The sequence below is a fragment of the Hippoglossus stenolepis genome, chromosome 21 (genome assembly GCF_022539355.2).
Source record: "Hippoglossus stenolepis isolate QCI-W04-F060 chromosome 21, HSTE1.2, whole genome shotgun sequence".
NCBI lineage: Eukaryota > Metazoa > Chordata > Actinopteri > Pleuronectiformes > Pleuronectidae > Hippoglossus > Hippoglossus stenolepis.
The window spans coordinates 14,254,294-14,275,661 of NC_061503.1; the positions used below are offsets into that span (position 1 = coordinate 14,254,294).

Genomic DNA, 21,368 nt, shown 5'->3' on the forward strand with positions numbered 1-21,368 from the left:
AGATTTAAATCAGCATCTCTCTGAAAGACTCAACAAGAACTCAAAAGTGACTATACTTAGCTTTGTTTTATTATTGTGTAAGCTACAGATATATATCATATATCATGTACAGTGGATATGTATAAAAGTTTAAATTACATTCTTCTACATCATGATTATTACAGAAGTCTCCAAGGAAATAAAACTTCAGAACAGATTTGGTGTATTTGTCACAAGCGGCAGGTGTTTTGCTTCAGGAAGCCGGGGATTGTGGGTAATATCTCCTGTCCAGTTGTATTTCCTAATTGTTTTGGACGTGGATCCCGACAGAAGTCATTATCACACGTGCCTGCAGAGGGCGCTGGTGCTCAGTGAGAGGGACACAGCGCTGCTCTAACAGGGACACCTGGCATTCCCTGGCTCTGACGTAATGACGCAGAGACGTGAAGTACTTTCGTTTTCTCAAGTTTTCGGGAACAGAAACTCGGCGACAACCACGAAGACGGGAACTAAAACAACTCATTTTTAAACCACAGCTCCTCAACACAACACAAATAACAATGTGAGTTCATTGTAAAGTGTTTAGACTTCAAGCGAGCGAGTCTTGGCTCGAACCAACTTGTGTTTTCTCCGCTAAAAACAGCTCAGCCAGCAAAGTTAGGTGCGACAAAAGAACACAGGTGATTTAGTAACATCTTAATGTAGCTGGATATTATTAAATAATGGTTTTAAAACTGCTTGAACAACCGCAGGAGCTGTGTCGACGTTAGCACGTAGCGTTAAAACCACGTTAGCCTCAGCGCAGTTGTTTGTAAATCAGCGCAGAAGCTTAAACGTGTTGGTGACCGCAGATGGCTGCAGGTCCCCCGGAGACCACCGGACTGGAAGATGGACCAGAGGAGGAGGAGGAGGAGACGACGGGAGACGTGACAGACGCCAAACCTGACCGCAAAGGAAGGTTCCTGCTGTTTGGGTAGGGACTTCCTTTTTTTATTATTTGAATCTACTGGACCTGCAGAAGGAAAACACTCACACACACCTGAGAGGGAAGCAAGTAGAGGCATGTGTAGTTTGTGCCTTGGGGAATTGAATTGTTTGAATCCAGTTTAACAGACTTTGGATGGGATGATGCATGTTTTTTTTCACAGCCTGGTTAGTGTGAGAATCGTTTTATTACAAGGTTAAAAAACAACATCTGTATCCTCGTGCATCATCTGCATCTGTGCACATTCCCAAACCCACCCTGATACACTTGATGGACTAGTTTGAACTTGTTACAGGACAAACACACACAAACACACACACACACAATGTCGAGCAGTGAGACATAATTACTTTGAAGGAAATAAAATAATCTCTATATCCCGTAGTGTGAGAACAAAAACACAGAGTAGTAATAGTATTCACATTCAAACATGTACATTATTAATATCATTACCACCGCAACATTCAAACAGTGATGTAAATATAGTTTTTGCAAAAAAAAAAATTTACATTAAGATTTAGAATTATGATCCAGCACTTGTTGTATTTCTTGAAGCACACGATCCAGTGGCCTGGGAGCCCGTCAACAAACTGGTGCATTGTTCTTTTGCATGTGTTTTATTCCAGTCTGACTCACAAGGTGGCACTGTGACCCTTTGTAGTAGAGGAACACTTCTCACACAAGTTTCTCCTAGACACTGGTAATCAAACTTAAAGCCTGTGTCCTCAGTATGGCAATAAACAGTTTTACCTTAAAATGTGTGAATAACATTGGATGATGTTTTATTTTATCTTCAAAAACAACAAAACATAAGCATTTAAAAGAGAGAGTTTCTTAGATGTTAGATTTATGCTAATTAAAGTTTTATTTTTAAATCAAATTGTTTAAATACAAAAATGTCATAGTTTATCAATGCATTTGAGGTTTTATAAAAATGTTAATCTGCTGAATGGTGCTTATTTTACACAGTCATGCAGTCATGGCTGCCTTATGATTTACATAAAGTTCATCAAACTGATGTCCAGGGTGTGCTTCTTTTCCATTGGAAGAAGACATGACTGGTTGATGACCTGTGTATTTCATGATTGGATTTGGGCCTAATCTTTAATTAACCAAGACAGACATGAACAGATACTCTTATCTGGTTAGCAGTTAAGTGAGATGGCGGTTTTCTCAGGAATTATTTTTTTTGTATTGCTTCTTGACCATCTCATGTAAAGTTTGAAGTAGGGAGGCACTCACGGTATGTGTGTAGGTACAGGTGGATTCTGTGCTTGTCAGCACAGGAGCAACTTGTTGCCCTGTCTGACCTCAGCAGGGAGCGAGGTACAGGGGCCATGTGTGAATAGTCCTTTAGAAAGCACTGGTGTGGTGGCTAGGCTGCTGACTCAGGGGGCTCACAGTGCGCCGCCCCTGTCCTCAGCACCCGCTGGCCCAGTCAGGTCTCCATCCAGTACAGAGAGCATGTCAGTAACCTAGCACACAGCCCAAAATTAAGCTGCCAGGTCTGGAGAAACTCTTTTGGGGGAAAAAAGGAAGGAGACAAAACCAACGCGTTTCCGATGCAGAGCGGCGTAGCGCTTAATGACGAACCCAGGTAAGACCCTCAGAACCGCCTCACATTCCTCTTCACCGTCCTCCTACCTGCTGCTCTTGCTGCCGTGTCCAGCCCACAGCGGAACAGAGCCGCAGCTCTTTGCCCACCCTCGTGTGATTGTTTGGTACAGTATGTTGGCACAGTTTGGAGGTGGGAGGGGAAGGGGGGGGCCTTCAACAAGTTCTGGATCACATGTTTATTAGAATATGGCCGTGCGGCCTGTGACTGTATGTACATGAGACTGTTGGTCCACATTGCTGTGTATTGTTCCCCTGCTTGAGTCACCTGATGACTAGGCTCTTCTGGAACAAGCCTGGATTTTTGTAACCCCCCACCAGTGGGCCACTGTTGGCTTCGCTATCTGGATGGATCTTTTAAAGAATGGAAATATGACAGGTCTGTGAGAATTGCCACTCGCGGAAGATTTCCTGTCGCTCAACCTACTTTGACGTGCTTAGGGGGCTTTAAAATCTGCGCTAAGTAAAAAAAAATGTTCTAGTTTCTTCCTTGACCGGACGGTGGATTACTGCGACCAAATTTGGCTGAGACATTAATGCCTTATTTGAAAATGTATGTACTCTTTGGTTTCTGAGTAAGTGGATCAGAGTGTTTTCAGTTTTCATGTGAGTTTTACATCATTTATATACTGTTAGATGGATATTTACTCGTGCTGAAGTAACTGGTGTGTGTTGGAACATTTTAACTTAAAAGACATGTTCTTCAAGAGTCGCAAAATGTTTTCTCGAAAAAATCTGGTGTACGAGACACTTGTGTACAGTCAGAGTCAAATTTATGGAAGTTTTGATTGGATCTAATAAAACATGAACCTTTTCTAACTTGTAGCTTCTAAGATGTTATGTTTGGTTCTCACCAAAATTCACCTTTTTCAAATTGAAAGACCAGTTATTATGATTTTCTTACATACTCGGTTACTCTCCTTCCTTTGTGTTTTTTGTCGTTATGTGTGTTTGTAAGGTCTAAAAGACACTAAGGTCTTTTTAGTATGAATATTTTTATTCATGTGATTTGTTATGTTACTTTTAATTTTCTTCAGATTCATAAATTGTAGCGGCTGAACTTCAAAATACCTTTTACTGTTTAAAAGTACATAATGTTCCAGCAATGTAGAGGGAGAGAAATGTAATGATGCTAAATATCCTGTTTCACTCTGACTCCACCAGTAAGAAGAATAAGGATGGCCAGACGCGGGAGCAGGACTACTCTTCTGAAAGCCATTACAGAATCGTTTCACCAACATTCCAGTATAAGATGAGCCACCAGCGAGTGGGCAAGTGCGTCATCATCAACAACAAAAACTTTGATGAAAAGACAGGTACAGCACACATGTACACCTGGTGAAATGTTACCTGATATTGTTGCGTAATGTGTATTCAAAGCAAACTGTTTCAACAGGGATGAATGTACGCAACGGCACAGACCGAGATGCCGGCGAGCTGTTCAAGTGCTTCAAGAGCCTGGGCTTCGAGGTCTTCATCTACAATGACCAGACGTGTGAGAAGATGGAGCGTCTTCTCAGAGAAGGTGAGTAGTGAAGTCCTCTGTCTTTCTGTGTTTGCTCCTTTTAGCTATTTGTCACCGTCTCGTCTTATTCTGTCAAGCTGAACTAAGTTTATAACACCAGAGGCAGTTTGAAATTTGTCGATCTACAATGATTGTTCCTTCATACAGGAATGCATTTTTGGGGGCGTTGTTGATATCAAGAGTAAAAGATTTCTGATGCCGAATATATTGGCCAATATAAATATTTTTTAAAAATTGACAATGATTCCAAAGATGCCGTTATTTAACCCTTGTGTCAAAGAAACTATAAATAAAAACAAAACAAATACAACCAAATGTATACTTTAAAAATATGAATATAATTGCCTTTCCTTTCTGCATTGTTTATTCTGTAAAATAAAAATGTTCATATCGGTAAACAGAAACGGACATATCGATATGTCTGTGAAAGACTCATATTAGGTGATATTAGATATTTGGTGATGTTATACGTTTTCACCGATTCATCATTGGCTGAATATTTGTTTCAATTTAAACGTCAACCAAACTGCAATTATCCACTGCAGCTCTCACTAGCTGCTAATCACTTAACACCACTGTGTTCTCAATGGAGGAAATGGTTTAAAGTCTTGGAAGCAGTTATTGTTAATTTATTATCATGGCAAAAAGCCACAGAATAGTTTTAGATGCCAGATTTGTTTTCAACTTTTTCAGCTTTACTAGCTTTGATCCCTGGTTTAGATGCATTGAGGAACAAGCTCACATGAGTATTGTATTTTTTGTCTTAAAAACACCATGTCAGACAGCAGGGGGTGCCGTTGTACAAGTAATTGTATAAATGCTAGTGACCAGCATGGATCTGTCCCTAAAACGACAGTTGAAAGGTCACCTCTCCTGTCACGTGTTTATAGGAAGTACGTTGAACCTTGTGTTTAACATGATACAATTGTATATGATGGCTGCTTTTCTGTAGAATCCATACAGATTTTTGCTTTTACTTTGCCAGTCTGTTCTTCCATTTGTCAGGCTGCTCAACACTTAGGCTCAAAATAACTAAAGAATTCTTTGACAGTTCCTGAACAGATACCATTGTTTGTGGAGCTCTGAACAATTAAACCTAATGATACTTGCTTTGCAAATATTCCTTTATCAACTTCTTGTTCCATGACATAGTATTGGAGCAGAACACGTAAATCATGAAACTTCACAAATATGTTTATCAGGAAATAAATTGGTGCCCTTTGACATTCATGGTTTTGGGTGACATAGGGATTTGTCATCTCCTGATGGCTCTTGTTTCTAGTGTCAACAACTGGCCAAAAAGTAGAGTTCTACTGTGAGTTCTACACAAGAACATTTCAAAGCTAAAGCAGACTGTAATTTATTTTAACATAGGTCTTCCCCTGTGGACAAGTAAGAGACTTCGTATGCTCCAATTAGCTTAAAAGGTTTTTCTTAAATCAGAAGGCGAATGGTTGAGGAAATTTCAGATGAGGCCATTAAGTTAAGACTTTTTTAAAAGTTAGAGACGTGTAATGAGGCCCGAGCCGAGCTAAGAGTTGAGTATTTGTCTGTGTGTGTATGGGTCAGCCTCGGAGGAAGACCATAGTGACAGCTCGTGTTTCGCCTGTATCCTGCTAAGCCACGGCGAGGAGGGCATGATCTACGGCACAGATGGAGCCATGCCCATCAAGACCATGACCTCGCTGTTCAGAGGGGACATGTGCAAAAGCTTAGTGGGAAAGCCAAAACTCTTCTTCATCCAGGTAGGCAGACTTTCATTCATAAAAAAAAACTATGCTGTGAATATTTTGATTAATTAATTGATAATTAAGGGGTTGAATGACGATATTATGTAACTTAAGCAGTAGATTTAGTTTAAAAGACAGATTTGATTGTCTTTCAGTAGCTCCCCATGGATAGTTTTTACTGTGTAAAACTTTGCCCGTCCCAGCTTTTAAAAACAGTTAATGTTTTAATTGCTTCACCAGGTCATCGTTGAGAAAGCTACTCAGGATCACAATGAAATGTCATTTCATTTACTTCACCAGGCTTGTCGGGGTTCTGAATTTGATGATGGTATACAGACAGATTCGGGTCCGCCAAACGACACCCTGGAGACAGATGCTAATCCAAGACATAAGATTCCCGTAGAGGCAGATTTCCTCTTTGCCTACTCCACTGTTCCAGGTAAAGCACCGTTTCAAAGTCATATTTTAAAGCATAAACTAAATATAGAGATAAACTATCCCTAACTATATTTGGAGACAGAGTCTGCACTGTAACAATTAGGGGATTGGAGACGCGGTCTGGCTGATACAAACGCTCAACCAATCGTGAGACACTTGGCTGCCGGTCATGACGTTACCCTGTTTTTATAGCATCAAATAACTTATTAAAACCAAGGTAACACTTGGACAAGAACAACATTCAATGACAGAAATCATATCTGAGAAAAATGAAGAAAATTAAGGAGAAAGAGATTATTTATACTGCAGCCAGCCACCAGGGGGCGATTTAGAGCCTTTGGCTTCACTTATGTGGAGCTGTCATGACTTCCATTTTTATATACAGTCTATGTTTTAAAGTATACGATTTTATTGATAATGTGAAAAACTATTGGGTGTCTTTAACCACGATGAGGAAGATGTATCCAACTTGTTTCAGTGCTGATTAATGATGATTTTTCCAGGGTATTACTCATGGAGGAACCCTGGGCGCGGCTCCTGGTTCGTCCAGGCGCTCTGCAACGTCCTCAACGAGTTTGGCAAGCAGCTGGAGATAATGCAGATCCTGACACGGGTCAACTACATGGTTGCTACCAGCTTTGAGTCCTGGTCCGAAGACCCGCGTTTCAGCGAGAAGAAGCAGATCCCCTGCGTGGTGTCTATGCTGACCAAAGAACTGTATTTCAACTAACCGCCAACCTTAAGTCACCGTACTGTACGACACGGAATTCTCGAGTGACTGACGAGACTGACTGTGTCAGGTACTGGCGAAGCGGTCAAAGCATTCAGGGATGATTCAGGCCCAGCAGGACACTGCACATTCGGAGCACATATTAATATTTTGCATGTTTAGTTGGGCCTGAAAAACAACAGCACTCTGTGAGAAAAAAAACGATATATTTACAGTGGCATCACGTTCATGTGTTGATGGTGACATTTATTCCTCCTCTTCAGGTTGTTCTTCAGAATAATGGCGTCACATTTGATCTGATCTTTGTCGACAGGCATTGTGAAATATCCATGTTATTCTACCAGCCCCGGAAAATTTGCTGCCAGTTTTTGTGGGCTCGGGGAATCGTAATTGAAAATGTGTCTTTCCATTTTCCAGCATTTTGCAAGTGATGTTGAAAGGAACTGTACCGAACAAGAACAGATAAAAGGCCGCGCTTCAGAGCTTATTTTAGTTTAGTGACCTCAAATAATTTGGTGTTCTGAGAGTAGCCTCTCCAGAGCCTGATCATACAGCTATATAATTCACTATTACACAATAAAATAAAGGAGAAACTCAAAAGTTTAATGCTTTTAAAGCCTTTTTAAAAAGCTCCCATTAATAAATCTAGTCCTTTCTTTTATTTATATAATGCGATTATTCAAAAACAGGCTCTTTTGAGATGCACTTTGACTTCTTTACAAATTTTCCACTGGAAATTCGATCCGTGAGTCAGAATCCATCAGAACGCGGCTTGATTACAAACCTGCTCCACTAGATTTGTTATCTGGAAAATGCGTCACATTATTTTCAGTTATCCGTGTTTAAATGTTTTCAGCTGTCAAAAAATAACTGAAGAGACACAGGAGAGCGACAACACTCCTCTGAGCAGAAACAACACACATCACGATGCTCTCGCCAAAGGCTCGGTGTCTCAGCCTTCCTAGCCCATTTAAGTTGGTAGCAGCATGCTGGCATCCTCAGGTTCTTTACTGTCCCATGAAGTGGGTTAAGTGTAATGTTAAAGAATTTCATTTACGTATATGGCTGGGAAGGTTTGATCTTTTGCTGTGTACTGATTAGTTCTCTTTTCAGATTTTGGGTCAAGTGCATAGTTTATAGTCCAACCCCCCCCCGCCCATCAAAGCAAGAATCAGTTGCAATTTTTTCCAGTTTTCTCAGCGTGACGTTCAAAACTTCCCCTGCTCAGGTGCGAGAAGCTGAAGTTTATGTATTTGATCAAAATATTGCACTGTTCTTTATTAGTTTTTTGAGTCTTAACAAATCACTTTTTCTGAATTTTGCCTCTTTTTTTTTTAATCTGTAAAATTAGACATTCCTCTTAAATATTTTTTTAATGAATAACAGAGAACACGCTGCACAATTTCTTAAGAATGTCTAAAAACTCTATTACTATTGTAATGCTGGACCGGGACCCAAAGCACAAATGCCACATCATTTCACTGTATATTAGTGTTGTACATTGTCATAACCTACTCTACACTGTCATAACATGCACCATGCGATGTCTTTCTAGTTTTATTTTAATAATTGAGCTTTAAAGTTTCAAAAACTCAAATCTTAAAAAATTGCATATATATATGAAATATTTTTTTTAAGCATGTAATTTGTGAAAATATTTGAAAACATTTACTAAAAATTGCATAGTTTAGTAAATGAAATATTATATTTTGCAAACGTATATAAAAGACATTTACTGCTGGTCGCAAATTCAATCTTACTGTCCCAAAGTCTGTCATTCACAGAGGCAGCTATCACTGGTGGTGACAAGTCTGAAGATACACAATCCACAATGTCCACAACCAATGTTTTTACACAATTCATCATTGCACGTGTCAGTAGTTTATCTGGAGAAGTTCAGCAGCAGCAGCTTTCATTCACACTTTTCTCCTTTTTCTCGCTTTGTAATTTTTTTTTTTTTTTTTCCATCAGTCACCTTTAATTATTTTGATAACACTTGCATATTCTAGATAGGGAGACGCGGAGTGTCTGGCGTTCCCTACTCTTGTCCCAACACCGCCACAACTCTGGAGTCCTCTCGACACATGGATCTCTGATCAGTGATGTGGTGCCTAACCTGTGCTGAAAGGAGTGTTCGCTCCACTTGTTTGGGAATGGAATTGAAAGAAAGAAAAAAAAATGACTTATTTTTATGGGTACAATTTTAAATGCTTTCCGGTGTTAAATGCTGTTGTCCTCAGGAATATATTTGAAAATATTTGGGAAAAAAATGAATGAATGAATTACATTGAAATTATAATCAGGCCCTATATTTTTTTTCATTTGGGTCAATAATTAAACAGAGGAATGCTTATGTAAACATTTTGTTGTATTAAAGAATTTATTGTGTAATGAGTTGTTTGTCATTTTTCTTCCACATGTGTAAACATGAAAAAACTAAAAAAATTATATTCGATGACAGATTGTTTAACATTTTAAATGGATTTAACACCAGATTTACTTCTTAGCTATTTTAGTTTCTTTTCCAACTCAACTTTTCTCTTTTACAATTTGTAGTTTGGGTATGTTAGCTAATCATGCCATTAAAAATAAACATTAAGATAATTCCAGTGTATGAAGGTTAATGATATTTATATTTAAAACAACCACATTTGACCATTGTGCTTAACAGGCTTAAAATATATAAAAATCAAGCAATAAAATGTTAAACATAAATATTTGAGGATACTCCAAGAAAAGTATCACAAACACATTTATATATTAAATACATAGAAGATGACAAGATAAATACAATACTATTCTATACAGGAAAGCAGGAGGTAGAAATCCCAGTGAAACCTTTACCTAATGTTAAAAACAATGATAAAATGTAGATCATATTTAAAATATGAGGATAAAAGCAGATGATTCAGAATTTACATGCAGACGTGAGTGTAAACACATACACACACAGTTCAGGATGACATGTCAGGCACCTCATGCAGGTAAAAATGTGTTAAAACAAATGCTTCACAGGTGGGACAGGTTTGGACCAAAAAAACAAAGAGGAAGTGCTTACATCATGTTTGACCTTCTCTCCTACCTTACTGTTCATGTTCTGTACAGTGTAGCACAGATTATCTGCCACAGACATGAAGGCTTTGTCACAAGTGAGGGGAGGAGGTACAAGGTCAGTGTCTGCACCCACCGCCTACACTCTCCTCGTGCACTTGTAAGCACACCTTGTTTTTATTAAGGAGAAACCATGAACAGAAAGGCAAGAGAAAATGAACGAGGTTTTAGGCAGAGACGCAGATGAGCTGTCAGACAAACAGAAGAGTTATTTCATGTCCCGCTAATGAACAGAGTTCTTTATCTGACACTGACCAGCGACAACAAGGATTTATTGGTGTTTTTGTTCACACGCACACACACACTCAGTGATTTAAGTGTTTCAAAGTTCATGTTAAACTGGCCTCAGTTGATGCCTGTTTAAAAGTGCACCACGGCCCATGAGCTTCTACATGCATAACACAAATAGAACACGGCAAATCCACGCAAAGCAGCTGACTCCCTTTCGTCTAATGACTATAGTATGACTGGAGACATGCTAACATCACGGCACATACACAGAAAACCCCTCGAATCTGCTGCTTCGGACTCTAACAGACCTCCTGCAGTATCATCCTGTGATAACATGGAGTGTGAGTGCTACATGTATGATCACTCTGACATGTCATAAAGCAGCAGCTATAGAGATATTTACTTGTCTTAGATTATGGGATACATACGACTGCTATTCTGATGATGAATCAACGCAACAGAATTTTATTTCACCAGCAGAGATCTCAGACAGAAGCAGCTATTTTCTGATTCTCTTAAAACATTAGTGGCATCAGTCTTTTCTTAAACCCTCGCTCCGTCCCTCCCAGTCACCTGTTGGACTCCACCCATTTTAACCTTAACACCTGATCTTATTAAGGAACCAACATTCGCTGCATGGAACTCTACAGGCAAACAACACAGTCGGATCACCTTAAAAAACCCTGTGTGAGAAACCAGAAACTCCAGTTCACAGTTGGAAAATCTCGTCGCTGTTTCCCAGACGCAGGAAAACATCCAGCTTCCTCTTGCAGGTGCTCCCCAGGTAAGCAGGGAGTTTTATGTCTATGTGTATACGCATGTATATATAATTCATGTGTGTGTGTGTATACGTTTTGTAAAGTTTAGAATTTGTTGTCCTATTTAATTACTTTGTGACGTGACACAGCTTGATGTGCACTTGCCAACTTGTTGGGTTCTGTCTGACAAAAGTGAGAGCTCGATTGTTTAAATCTTTAAAATGTTTTTTGCATAAAGAGAAGCATTAATACTCTTGATGTAATATTCAGCATTTACAATAATATACTATTATTTGATTAATGCACTAATGTCTTTATTTTGTATTTACACGTAAACCTAACAATGCTTCTTTGTGTGAACTGACCTCTGTTTCCCGCTCTGCCTTTTGCACGAGTCTATTTGTAAAATCGTACATTGTAAGTTGAATAGGTGACCTACTTCCCTTTCATGCTGTTTTGAAGGCGCTGATGCATTCATGTGTTGTTTTCTTGTTTAGGTTCGTCACGATGCATAAATCCCAGAGGTGCCCAGGTAGGGTATCACATGTGGAAACCTGGTTTACGGTGGGATTTGGGTGCTTGTGGTTGTTTGCTGGTATTTTCGGGTTGTTATCAGTAAAAAACTTTTTTTACAGCTGATCTTGTCAAGTCAAGCCAGATTTAACATTGTTACCTCAGAGAGACGATCACCAAACAATAGGCTTTTCTTTTCGCCCTCATGCAAAGATGCAGTGTTCTACAAACCAGTCGGAAACGTGACAGAAGTCAGGTCTGGGTATCTGTTCAAGTCTCCTCCCGCCAAACAATTGAGGACAGAGGTGACACTGAGCCCAATGAATCCATTGTATCGCCACGTTTGTTTGTTTTTTCAAAATGACATTTCATTGTTTTTTTATGTTTCTGCCGCAGAAATCGTGGAAGAGGAGATACTTCGTGCTGTTCAAAGTCAGCAGCGATGAACATCAGCTGAAGTACTTCAGGAGTGCGGAGGGAAAGGAGAAGCCACTCGGGGGGATAGATTTGGAACAGTACGTCATTTATAAAGTAACTGTAACTAAAATAACGTATTTATACTGCACTTTCCAAAACAAAATGCTTTACATAGTTGAAACTGAATTAAAGCATTTCAGGTCTGAAGGAGATTGGAGAATAAAATATTACAGTATGAAAATGTTAAAATACAGCGTTAAAACAATGGCAAATTATAAAACAGACAAAGCATGTAGGTAATAAATAACAATGTTTTTTTAATATGTATTAATAATAATAATAATAAACTTTTTCTTAACAATATTACAAAATGCTTAACAACACAAAAAGGAAATTGGCCACAAAAGAGAGAAAGTAGTAAAAATACAAAATAAATTTAAAGAAGTGATTAAAAATACATAATTTTTTCTATGAAACCAATTAAGAATACGTCTCAAACTAGAGTCTGTTTGCCCACAAGGCTGTAGATGTTGTTTTTATCTCATGCACATCGAGTGCAGGGCCCCCCCCTCTCTGACTTATTTTTGTTTTCAACATCTGTCCATCTGCCTCCTTCTCTCAGTATCTCACTGTTGTACGTGAGCCCGCAGCAGCACCAGAAATGGGAATGGATCCAGAAGATCTTCAAGTGCTCCCCGTCCTGCGTGCTCTACATCTGTGCCGCCGGGCGGGACTACTTCCTGGTCGGGGAGAACAGGTTAGTGGTCTGAATTTATGGCTCCTCTATCAGCGCCAGTGCATTTTATGACATTACTGTAAAACCAATTGACATACCACACATACAGAGGACTGGCTTTTTATAATCACCCCAAAGGTGTGTATGAATAGTTGTAGGAATAGGAATTTTATTTACCTTATATATGCCTCCATTGGGAAACATTATCAGGAAACACTCTGTAAATTCACATTTTTATGCGGATGATAACCAATTATACACGTCACCTCAAAGATGCATAGTTTAGAAATGAAGCTACTCTGAATGGCATCACCCTGTTGCCCAATATGAGGCAGATTGTAATTTGTAAATATGAGCTGTACTAATAAATACAATACAATAACAATTCGATTTATTGAATGAGCAGCACCAAGCTGCTGGAAAACCTCATCTGAAGATTTCGATGATCATCTCTTCATCATCCACATTAATCACAAATTAGCTGCGTATATTTTTCAAAATAAAGTTCGGTGGGATTGTGCCATTTTAAAAGTATATATGTCCCAATGTCCCCCAAATAGAAGAGTTGCATTAATTTGAAATTCAGTGATGGTGTAACCAAGGGCGATTCTGAAGCCCCCGATGACACGTACACAGTGCGTCATAACCCCCCCCCCATATACTCCATCTACTATTTCAGGATTTCTAACAATCAAAATTAAATTATGATGCTGCTTTCCTCTTCAGTAACAGTCCATCAGCAGATAATGGATTTGCCTTCCACCTGGTTGCTAAATGCCACAATTTCCACTTTATATTTGACTTCAGAATTGCATTTTAAATTGAGTGTAATAGCTTATAGAGAAAACATGATTTATTGAATGTGTTCCTCTGTCTTTCTAGTGACGAAGTGGACCAGTGGTTCTCTGTCCTGTATGACGCCCTGAAAAACCGGTCACATAAATTATTGAGTTCCGAGGTACGTCTATGTTTTACTTCCTTATGATGTTCCAAAACAGCAGCAATTACAGTAATTATTTGATGTACTATCCTCCTGTAGGACATGTTTAATGGGCAGCAAACAGCTACGGTAAACATCCATCACACCCAATGAATGACAGCGCCCCCATTTTTCCTTCTTTTACTCCCGTCATCATTTTATGTCCCGCTGTCGACCTCTGCCTCCGTTCTCACAGCGCCTTGCGCGCTCAGTCTCAAATTATACAATTATACCTCTCTTCCCCTTTTACCAGGATGTTTCAAAACCAATTATGAGGAAAAACAATTCAGCCATTGTGTCTGAAAAGGTTGGTCCACTGCATCGTATTTCTCACAGCCTGTGTCCTGTCTAACTAACTGACTCAGGTCAACATTCCTGTGGGTGAATCTATGTGCTGATTGGATTTTTTAAAGACAAATTAACATGGGACCCTGTAGCAACTGTGTGAGGGGAGGAGCTTATCCTCATGTGTGGGGGGTCAGGGCTACTACCTGTGTGAGTTGTTTTAAAGATGCCTCCTCTATGTTAGTAGATGGGACGTGGCCCAAACTAAAAACGTCAAATCAAAAAGTAATTTTAGGTTGCTTTTATCACACTGTATGTATCCACATTTGGTTTCGATTGGTTATTTGAGGCTATAAAAAATCGGTTGAAACGTCATGATTGACAGCTGAGACTAACTCACGATTGATCGCAAACTCCGGCTCCAAATGGGAAAGATGACAGCATTCCTTTCCATTTCAGCGCCTTTTCTCGATAGCGTAAAAAAGAACTGGAGACATGTCGTTCTCTCTATCATTACTCTTTCATTATTTCCTGTTGGCATCAGTACACATTACACATCAGACCACATTTTTGCTTTTGTATTTGATCCATACCTGATCAGTGAAGTGTCTGAAGCAGCACTGCAGCAGCACTTGCAGAATCTAAGAATTAGGTTACACTAGCTTGTTAACAGATTTCTTACTGGATACCTTTATTTATATATATATATATATATCTACATATACTTAGTACTACATACATCAAACTTTATTTGACCTAATTGTATATCCAATGCATCTAACCCAGGGACATCGAGATGAATGGGCTGAAAGCAACACATACACACAACGCATATTCACTGGGATTCTCTCATTTCTCTACAAACAAAACCTTTTTCTTTCAGGCTAAAGTGAAACATTCTCTGATCAAATACCATACGCATGGGGGTTTAAATGTTTGCGTGTGTGTGTGTGTGTGTGTGTGTGTGTGTGTGTGTGTGTGTGTGTGTGTGTGTGTGTATGTGTGTCAGCCATCACCAAAAATACGGGCCCAATCTGACCCGTTGTCCAATAGCTTTAACAACAAAACTGACAAACCAAAGGTGAAACATCTTGACATCATTGTTTGAAATAACTAAGCAGTATCAGTTGGGGCAGTTATGACATATGTCTCATGCTGCTCTCTGATTGGCCAGCAGAGTGAAGATTGCTCCAAGAGACGTGTATCAGAACCCATGAATCCGATCTATGAGTACCCGAGATACAACTTCCGCCAAAACCAGGTAGGACTGCATTTATTTTGAATATCAATTCATCTGCCAGCTGCTTTCTTGGTTGATCAATTGATTGTTTTATCAATCAATTGTTTGATCCTCTGTCCAAAATCCTAAGATATTCAGTTTTCATCCCTTGCATTGAATTTTCTTTTTTTTTTATACCCAAAATGATAAATTAATTGATCAAGAGCAGTCATTATACAACTTCATGCATATTGTACCAGTAGAGCTGAATCAAATATTGTGATTAATTGAATTCAGCTCCTAAAAATGTGACACTGTAGATGATCTGACTGTTACTCGTCTTTTTTTTTGCTAATGAGGTCGAGGAAAATGGTTCGACCCACAGCATGGAGTGTCCGTGAGTGCTAATTACTGTCTTTTGTCCCACTGACACACGGTTCAATCGTGACCTTCAGCGCTATAGTCGTTTACACTCTTTGCTTGTGTGTCTGTTGATTTAAATACTTATGTCTTGCAGATATGAAACGATGCAGGGACTTAGACACGATGAGTAAGTAGCTCAGGCAGCGTCAGATTCACATACCCTCAGATATAATAATTATAATAATAATAATAGAAATTGCTGGCTGTTGATTTTGTCAAATGTTTGCAGGGGCCGTGAAGTTAACCCGCCTGGGACCCTGATGAGGTCTGTCACTCAGGTCTTTGACAAACATAAGACCCAGATTTCGCCGTTGAGTGAGGAGACACAAGCTGACGACAGGTACACCACAGATTTATCACTGGTGTTTTCGTCTTCTTTTGGTGTCAGTGCCCTCTGCTCTTTTTGCAACATGTTATGTCAGTGCCCTAGTTACCAAAATAGCTCAGTCGTCAGTTGGAACCTCAGCCTCACTTGGCTCAAACACAGCGAGGGCATTAGTTTTACTGCACAGGACTGTTGACACTTCAACTTGTTTAGCAACTTACACATTCGACTTTCACCTTGTGAAAGAGGTTATGGATGAACAAGATGCCATGATGTATCATGAGTCACATTTTTATTTTGGAAGAGGAATCAAATTTTGCTAAATGTATAATCCATGGTCTGCACTTGCTTTTTAATACCGTGGAGTTTACATGCACGTTGGGGCTGATTGGGCAACATTTCTGACACACCCACCAAACAAGAAGAAAAAGTACCTTGAATCCCGTTGCACACCCTCCACTGTTTCCACCAGGCAAGTTTTTAGCCAATCACATATGACCTTCGTGTTTAGTTTTAATCACCAACACAACAGGGGATCCCCTCCACTTTGCCTCTTCCAGCTTGTCTACTCCATCATCTCTTGTGTAACAAACACTCACCAGTGTTGTTTTCTGTGTTAACTTTGCTGGAATATGTTATGTGATCATTTTGTGTTTCACACTGATCTGATTTCTTTCTAAGTGGCCAACCACTGCGCCGCCACGCTGAAGACCAGCTTCCCCACTACATTTGTCATACGAGTCTAAAGACTTGTTTCAGACTTGCTACTTAATTAGAATTCCTCTTGCGCCGGCACAGCGATTAGAGATTTATTTACTTCTCCCATGCTGCTTTTTGGTCCCTTCTTTAAATACCTGAGAGTCTATTTTGGTTTTCGGCATTTACAGTTATCTTGCACCTTTTATCAGCCATTTCTTCCTCCCTTGTTGTTGTCATTTCTGCATCAAGGGCAAATGTTTTTTTTCCACCCCAGGTTTATAAAACAGTGCCAGAATCTATTGTTTTATTATCTGCCTGTGAGTCACCTTCCATGACGCTGCATTCAGCCGCTCGGAGTTTGTAGCTTCAGTGGGTGTGTTTGGCAACACAAGCATTTTTGTGTTTTTTTCTCACTGTCTTATTTTTGGACGTCTGCCAACAACACATAAATAACTGACTGTAACTGAGACATGTGCCTGACAACATCTTTTCACAGGGAAGACACGCATCCTTCAGATGTCAGCAGCAGCAGCAGCAGCAGCAGCAGCAGCAGCTCCCCTGTAGAGATGCTGGAGAGTCGTAATGTGCTCACCCTGGAGAAGCAAACCTCCACGGAGAGGTGAGACTTCTGAAGGAACTTACCCTGAATCTGAAAAAAGCAACAAGACAAATACCAGAGATGTGGGGCAGGGAGGGAGTTAGAGTGAGTGATCTCATTCAACAGACATGTGAAACTCCCGCTGTGTCGCTGTCTGCGCCTCTGCCAATCACAGTCAGAGGTGATGGTGACAGAAAACAAAGAAAAAACTGATACGTGTTCATGCAGATACATAAATGATCAGGAAGGAACTCCAGGACCAGCGCTGATGTGTTGCAGGACTGGTTAGAGCAGTTTCTGGAGGTTTTACTCGAAACCCATTGCAATATCATGGAGGACTGAGACAAGGAAATGTGTGTGTTTATGTTGTGTTTGTTCACTGTGACCTCAGCAAAGGTCATTCTGTGCCTTTGAGTTCAGAAGCTGGTTTAAAAATTTCACCATGGAAACAATAAGACAATAACTTTTCCCAAAATTTGTAGGAGAATATTGGAACATTTCTCGTGAAGTAAAATCACTTTTATTGCATCAAACAACTGAGATAAATGAAGATTTAGATGCGTGTCTTTGTAGCGTGTCTAAATGTGTGCAATACTTTGAGTAAAGCTTTTGCTCTCTGTCATTTCTCTTTCCAGTCTCAACCACACCATCCCAGAGGAAAGAGATATTGAGGTCAAGCAGGCAGATTTGAAAAAGCACCTGACACTAACAGAGGTGGATGGGAAACCAAGGTAGGTTTTACGGTTCAAAGCTAATCGTACTTTATTTCATTATTTCATTTCGTAACTTCTTGAGATGTTGTTGAAGCAGCAGTGACTGTTTATCTCAGCGATGTTTTTGCTAGATAGACATCAGTTTCTACACATGACGTGTTCAGTGTAGAGTAGTTTGGCCCCAGTCCCATCCACTAAAATGGTGGAGGCGGGCTTTATGTAATCTATGGTGCAGACGGACACGTGAACAAAGGCACTCAAATGACCCAGACAAACCGTGAGAGATACACTGAACCTGTTTTAGTCATTTATTGAGTCCGTTTTGAGTGTCTCAAACAAAAGAAGACTGGATAATATCGTCCAGGTGGCGAGCAGCAGCTGTGCTCGTCCATTATCTTTCATCGACAGGTCTTAAGAAAAGCAAGATCGGTTTTAGAGGAGACAAGACCATCAGCTTTATTAATCAGTCCCTCTCTACAGGTCAGAGGTACAGGGTTTCAAGGACAAAGTGGAATATTGATTTGAATGTGCTTAGATTACACGCAAAGTAATCGAATTTAAACCACTACACACAAGATTTCTATCTAATCCACATTCAACCTTTTTTAAAATGTAGGGTTGTTGTTGTGCCCACACAAAAAACTATTGGGTGTTATTGTTGTTGCAATGAATGTGCATGTTTTTGTATCTGTGCTGATGCAAGTTAAGTACTGAAATTTCAATAGACATTCAGAGGTTTCAGCCATAAAATAAAAATGACAGGGGGCCAACAGGGGCCCACAGCTGGAGAGGGTGGACAAAGGGCCACATAACTTTTAGCTGCGCCTTTGTTAGTACTGATAGAACAGTACACATTACATGACACATTACACATCAGACCACATTTTTGCTTTTGTATTTGATCCATACCTGATCAGTGAAGTGTCTGAAGCAGCACTGCAGCAGCACTTGCAGAATCTAAGAATTAGGTTACACTAGCTTGTTAACAGATTTCTTACTGGATACCTTTATTTATATATATATATATATATCTACATATACTTAGTACTACATACATCAAACTTTATTTGACCTAATTGTATATCCAATGCATCTAACCCAGGGACATCGAGATGAATGGGCTGAAAGCAACACATACACACAACACATATTCACTGGGATTCTCTCATTTCTCTACAAACAAAACCTTTTTCTTTCAGGCTAAAGTGAAACATTCTCTGATCAAATACCATACGCATGGGTGTTTAAATGTTTGCGTGTGTGTGTGTGTGTGTGTGTGTGTGTGTGTGTGTGTGTGTGTGTGTGTGTGTGTGTGTGTGTGTGTCACAGTGTGTCTGGGTGGACAGGCCAGCCACAGACGGTGTGTCTCTTCCACAAAGGAGACCAAGTACTGGCAATCAATGACCTGCACATCGACAGCGTGACAGAGTTCAACAGTTACGTGAGCAAGTCGCTGAAGAGTGAGGTGCGTTCATCACCAACACACCGTCCGTGTTCACGTTATGTTGCTGTTTTACGTGCCCATGTGCACTCTGGGATCTGACGGGCAGAATTATTTCTCTTTTCAGGTGAAACTCACTATCCTGCGTCTCCCTGGACATCTGCCTCTGCATTCCACAAACTGCCCCTGCAACGGCTGACGGAAAAAACTGACCAGTAGAGATGGAGCCACTTCTACTCGTGTGTCTGGGTGTGTTTAGAAGACTCTTTTAGGCGCCTTGTGCCTATAGCTGGGTTTGTACCATGTAGATCACAGTATTTTTCCAGGGTTTTGGTCATTTCCTATTGACCTGTCCCCCGTCTAGTTAATGACTTTAAATATCTACAAGAGCCTGAAGTGAAGGTAAATATGACAAATGAAGGATGTTATTATTATTCTACCAATCTCACACACACCTGTACCTCAGGAATCTTTAAAAAGAGATAAATACTTATTGAATATAGAGCTGGTGGTCGGTAAGAACACTTCTAAGAGGAAGTGGTTATTACACCTCATTTAGTAAAGAGAGGCAATAAAAGCATTTGTGATTCATATATTAGAACAGACTGGGAAAACGGGTTAACTATTGAACTGTGCCCTATAGGTCTGATCTTAATTTCACAAATCACTGATTATGTTGTAAGGAAAAGAATCACTTCCTACTTGTACAGATGATTTTCCTTTTTGTTTACTATCTGTGTGTCTGTTTTGGGCAAATTTGTATTATATGATAAATACTGTACATATAGTATCTGAAACACAGCTTATGGAAACGTTTGTTTGATGCTGGAATTGTAAAAAGATAATGTTGTGCTTGGAAGGAAAACCAAACAAAAGCTTCTAGACCCAAAGTTCGTTGTGTACGTGAGATTAAAATGAAGTGCAAGACACGTAGTGCAATTTTTTTTAATTCTTTATGTTAAATTGTCTCCTATGTTCACGCAAGTTTTTAACTTAACCTTTTTTTATCTTGAAAATACTTGGGGATGAATAACAAAAGAAAAAAGACGTAGGAACCGACCAGTGTTTCGTGACGTCCGCACCTCGGGCCGAGAGTCTTGGGGAAGCTGTTTTTTCCTTATGTAGTTCATGTCTAGTGACCGATACCTCTCACGAACAAAGACAACATCAAGTGGACAATATCTGCAGGGCCTGTGTATTAGAAGTGCTGCACAGCATTTATATTTTAAATGCCTTTTTAATATATAGGTCCAATGACCAGTGTCCCCAGAGAGCAAGGACAAAGCCTGTACACTTAGATTACATTCACACCACTGCTCCCCTCAGGGTAATGAATCCATCATTCCAAGGTTAACGTTTCAACTTTTAATGGAGCTATTGCACAGATGTGAGAAAAAGCACATTTATTTTTGAACATCCATTCTGAACTGTGATATTAAAGCTGTGCTCGATGACTAATTCACTCTCTTGTAAATAAATCCATCCTTTTGAGTGTGTTACAAAAGCAGGTTGTACTGGGACAATAAATCTGTTGAAATGATTCTGAATAAAATTTGGACCAGATTGTTAAAACACTGATCATTTGTATTTTCTTTATTCAGCGGCTGCAGGAACCAAGTTTATACAGTAGACCAATTGTTTACTTAATCACCTTGTCTTCAAAATACAACTGAATATAAAACTACACGCTGCCAAGATTAGGTGTTTATTTGTAATGTTCATCGTCATTGAGGTAATGTCATGACTCATATCATAAATATTTCAGACTCAGCAGCGTGAAAACCTTTAAGAACATAAAAGAATACTGCATTATCGGCATGACAAATCTTTTGAATGTATAGAGCTGATTTGCTTACCTCACTCTGGACCCTGACATGGAAACACCTCGTCAATAACCCGGCCAATAAAGGGTTAAAAGA

The 21,368-nt window shown here is 39.6% G+C and overlaps 2 protein-coding genes across 8 annotated transcripts; both read left to right on the plus strand.

Annotated features, from left to right (window-relative positions):
* Positions 1 to 384: 384 nt before the first annotated feature.
* On the plus strand, positions 385 to 9,392 carry casp7 (caspase 7, apoptosis-related cysteine peptidase). Of its 2 annotated transcripts, none has more exons than XM_035146118.2 (7): positions 385 to 541; positions 831 to 952; positions 3,743 to 3,894; positions 3,975 to 4,103; positions 5,673 to 5,848; positions 6,134 to 6,272; positions 6,775 to 9,392. In XM_035146118.2, the coding sequence occupies exons 2-7, from the start codon at positions 831 to 833 to the stop codon at positions 6,999 to 7,001; spliced, it is 945 nt and encodes a 314-aa protein (XP_035002009.1). In that variant the 5' UTR covers positions 385 to 541; the 3' UTR covers positions 7,002 to 9,392. The 2 variants fall into 2 exon arrangements, with proteins under 2 accessions (XP_035002009.1, XP_035002010.1); XM_035146119.2 differs by having other exon boundaries at positions 531 to 659.
* A 1,566-nt stretch (positions 9,393 to 10,958) lies between these two features.
* LOC118100371 (pleckstrin homology domain-containing family S member 1) lies at positions 10,959 to 21,027 on the plus strand. Of its 6 annotated transcripts, none has more exons than XM_035145371.2 (15): positions 10,959 to 11,127; positions 11,599 to 11,633; positions 11,828 to 11,919; positions 12,011 to 12,129; positions 12,654 to 12,788; positions 13,650 to 13,725; positions 14,000 to 14,053; positions 15,206 to 15,292; positions 15,610 to 15,647; positions 15,768 to 15,800; positions 15,903 to 16,013; positions 17,194 to 17,316; positions 17,931 to 18,026; positions 19,338 to 19,473; positions 19,577 to 21,027. In XM_035145371.2, exons 2-15 carry the CDS (start codon positions 11,609 to 11,611, stop codon positions 19,646 to 19,648), a joined length of 1,197 nt encoding a protein of 398 aa, XP_035001262.1. In that variant the 5' UTR covers positions 10,959 to 11,127; positions 11,599 to 11,608; the 3' UTR covers positions 19,649 to 21,027. The 6 variants fall into 6 exon arrangements, with proteins under 6 accessions (XP_035001262.1, XP_035001258.1, XP_035001260.1 ...); XM_035145367.2 differs by having other exon boundaries at positions 19,338 to 19,468; XM_035145369.2 differs by having other exon boundaries at positions 15,209 to 15,292; positions 19,338 to 19,468.
* The last annotated feature ends 341 nt before the right edge of the window (positions 21,028 to 21,368 follow it).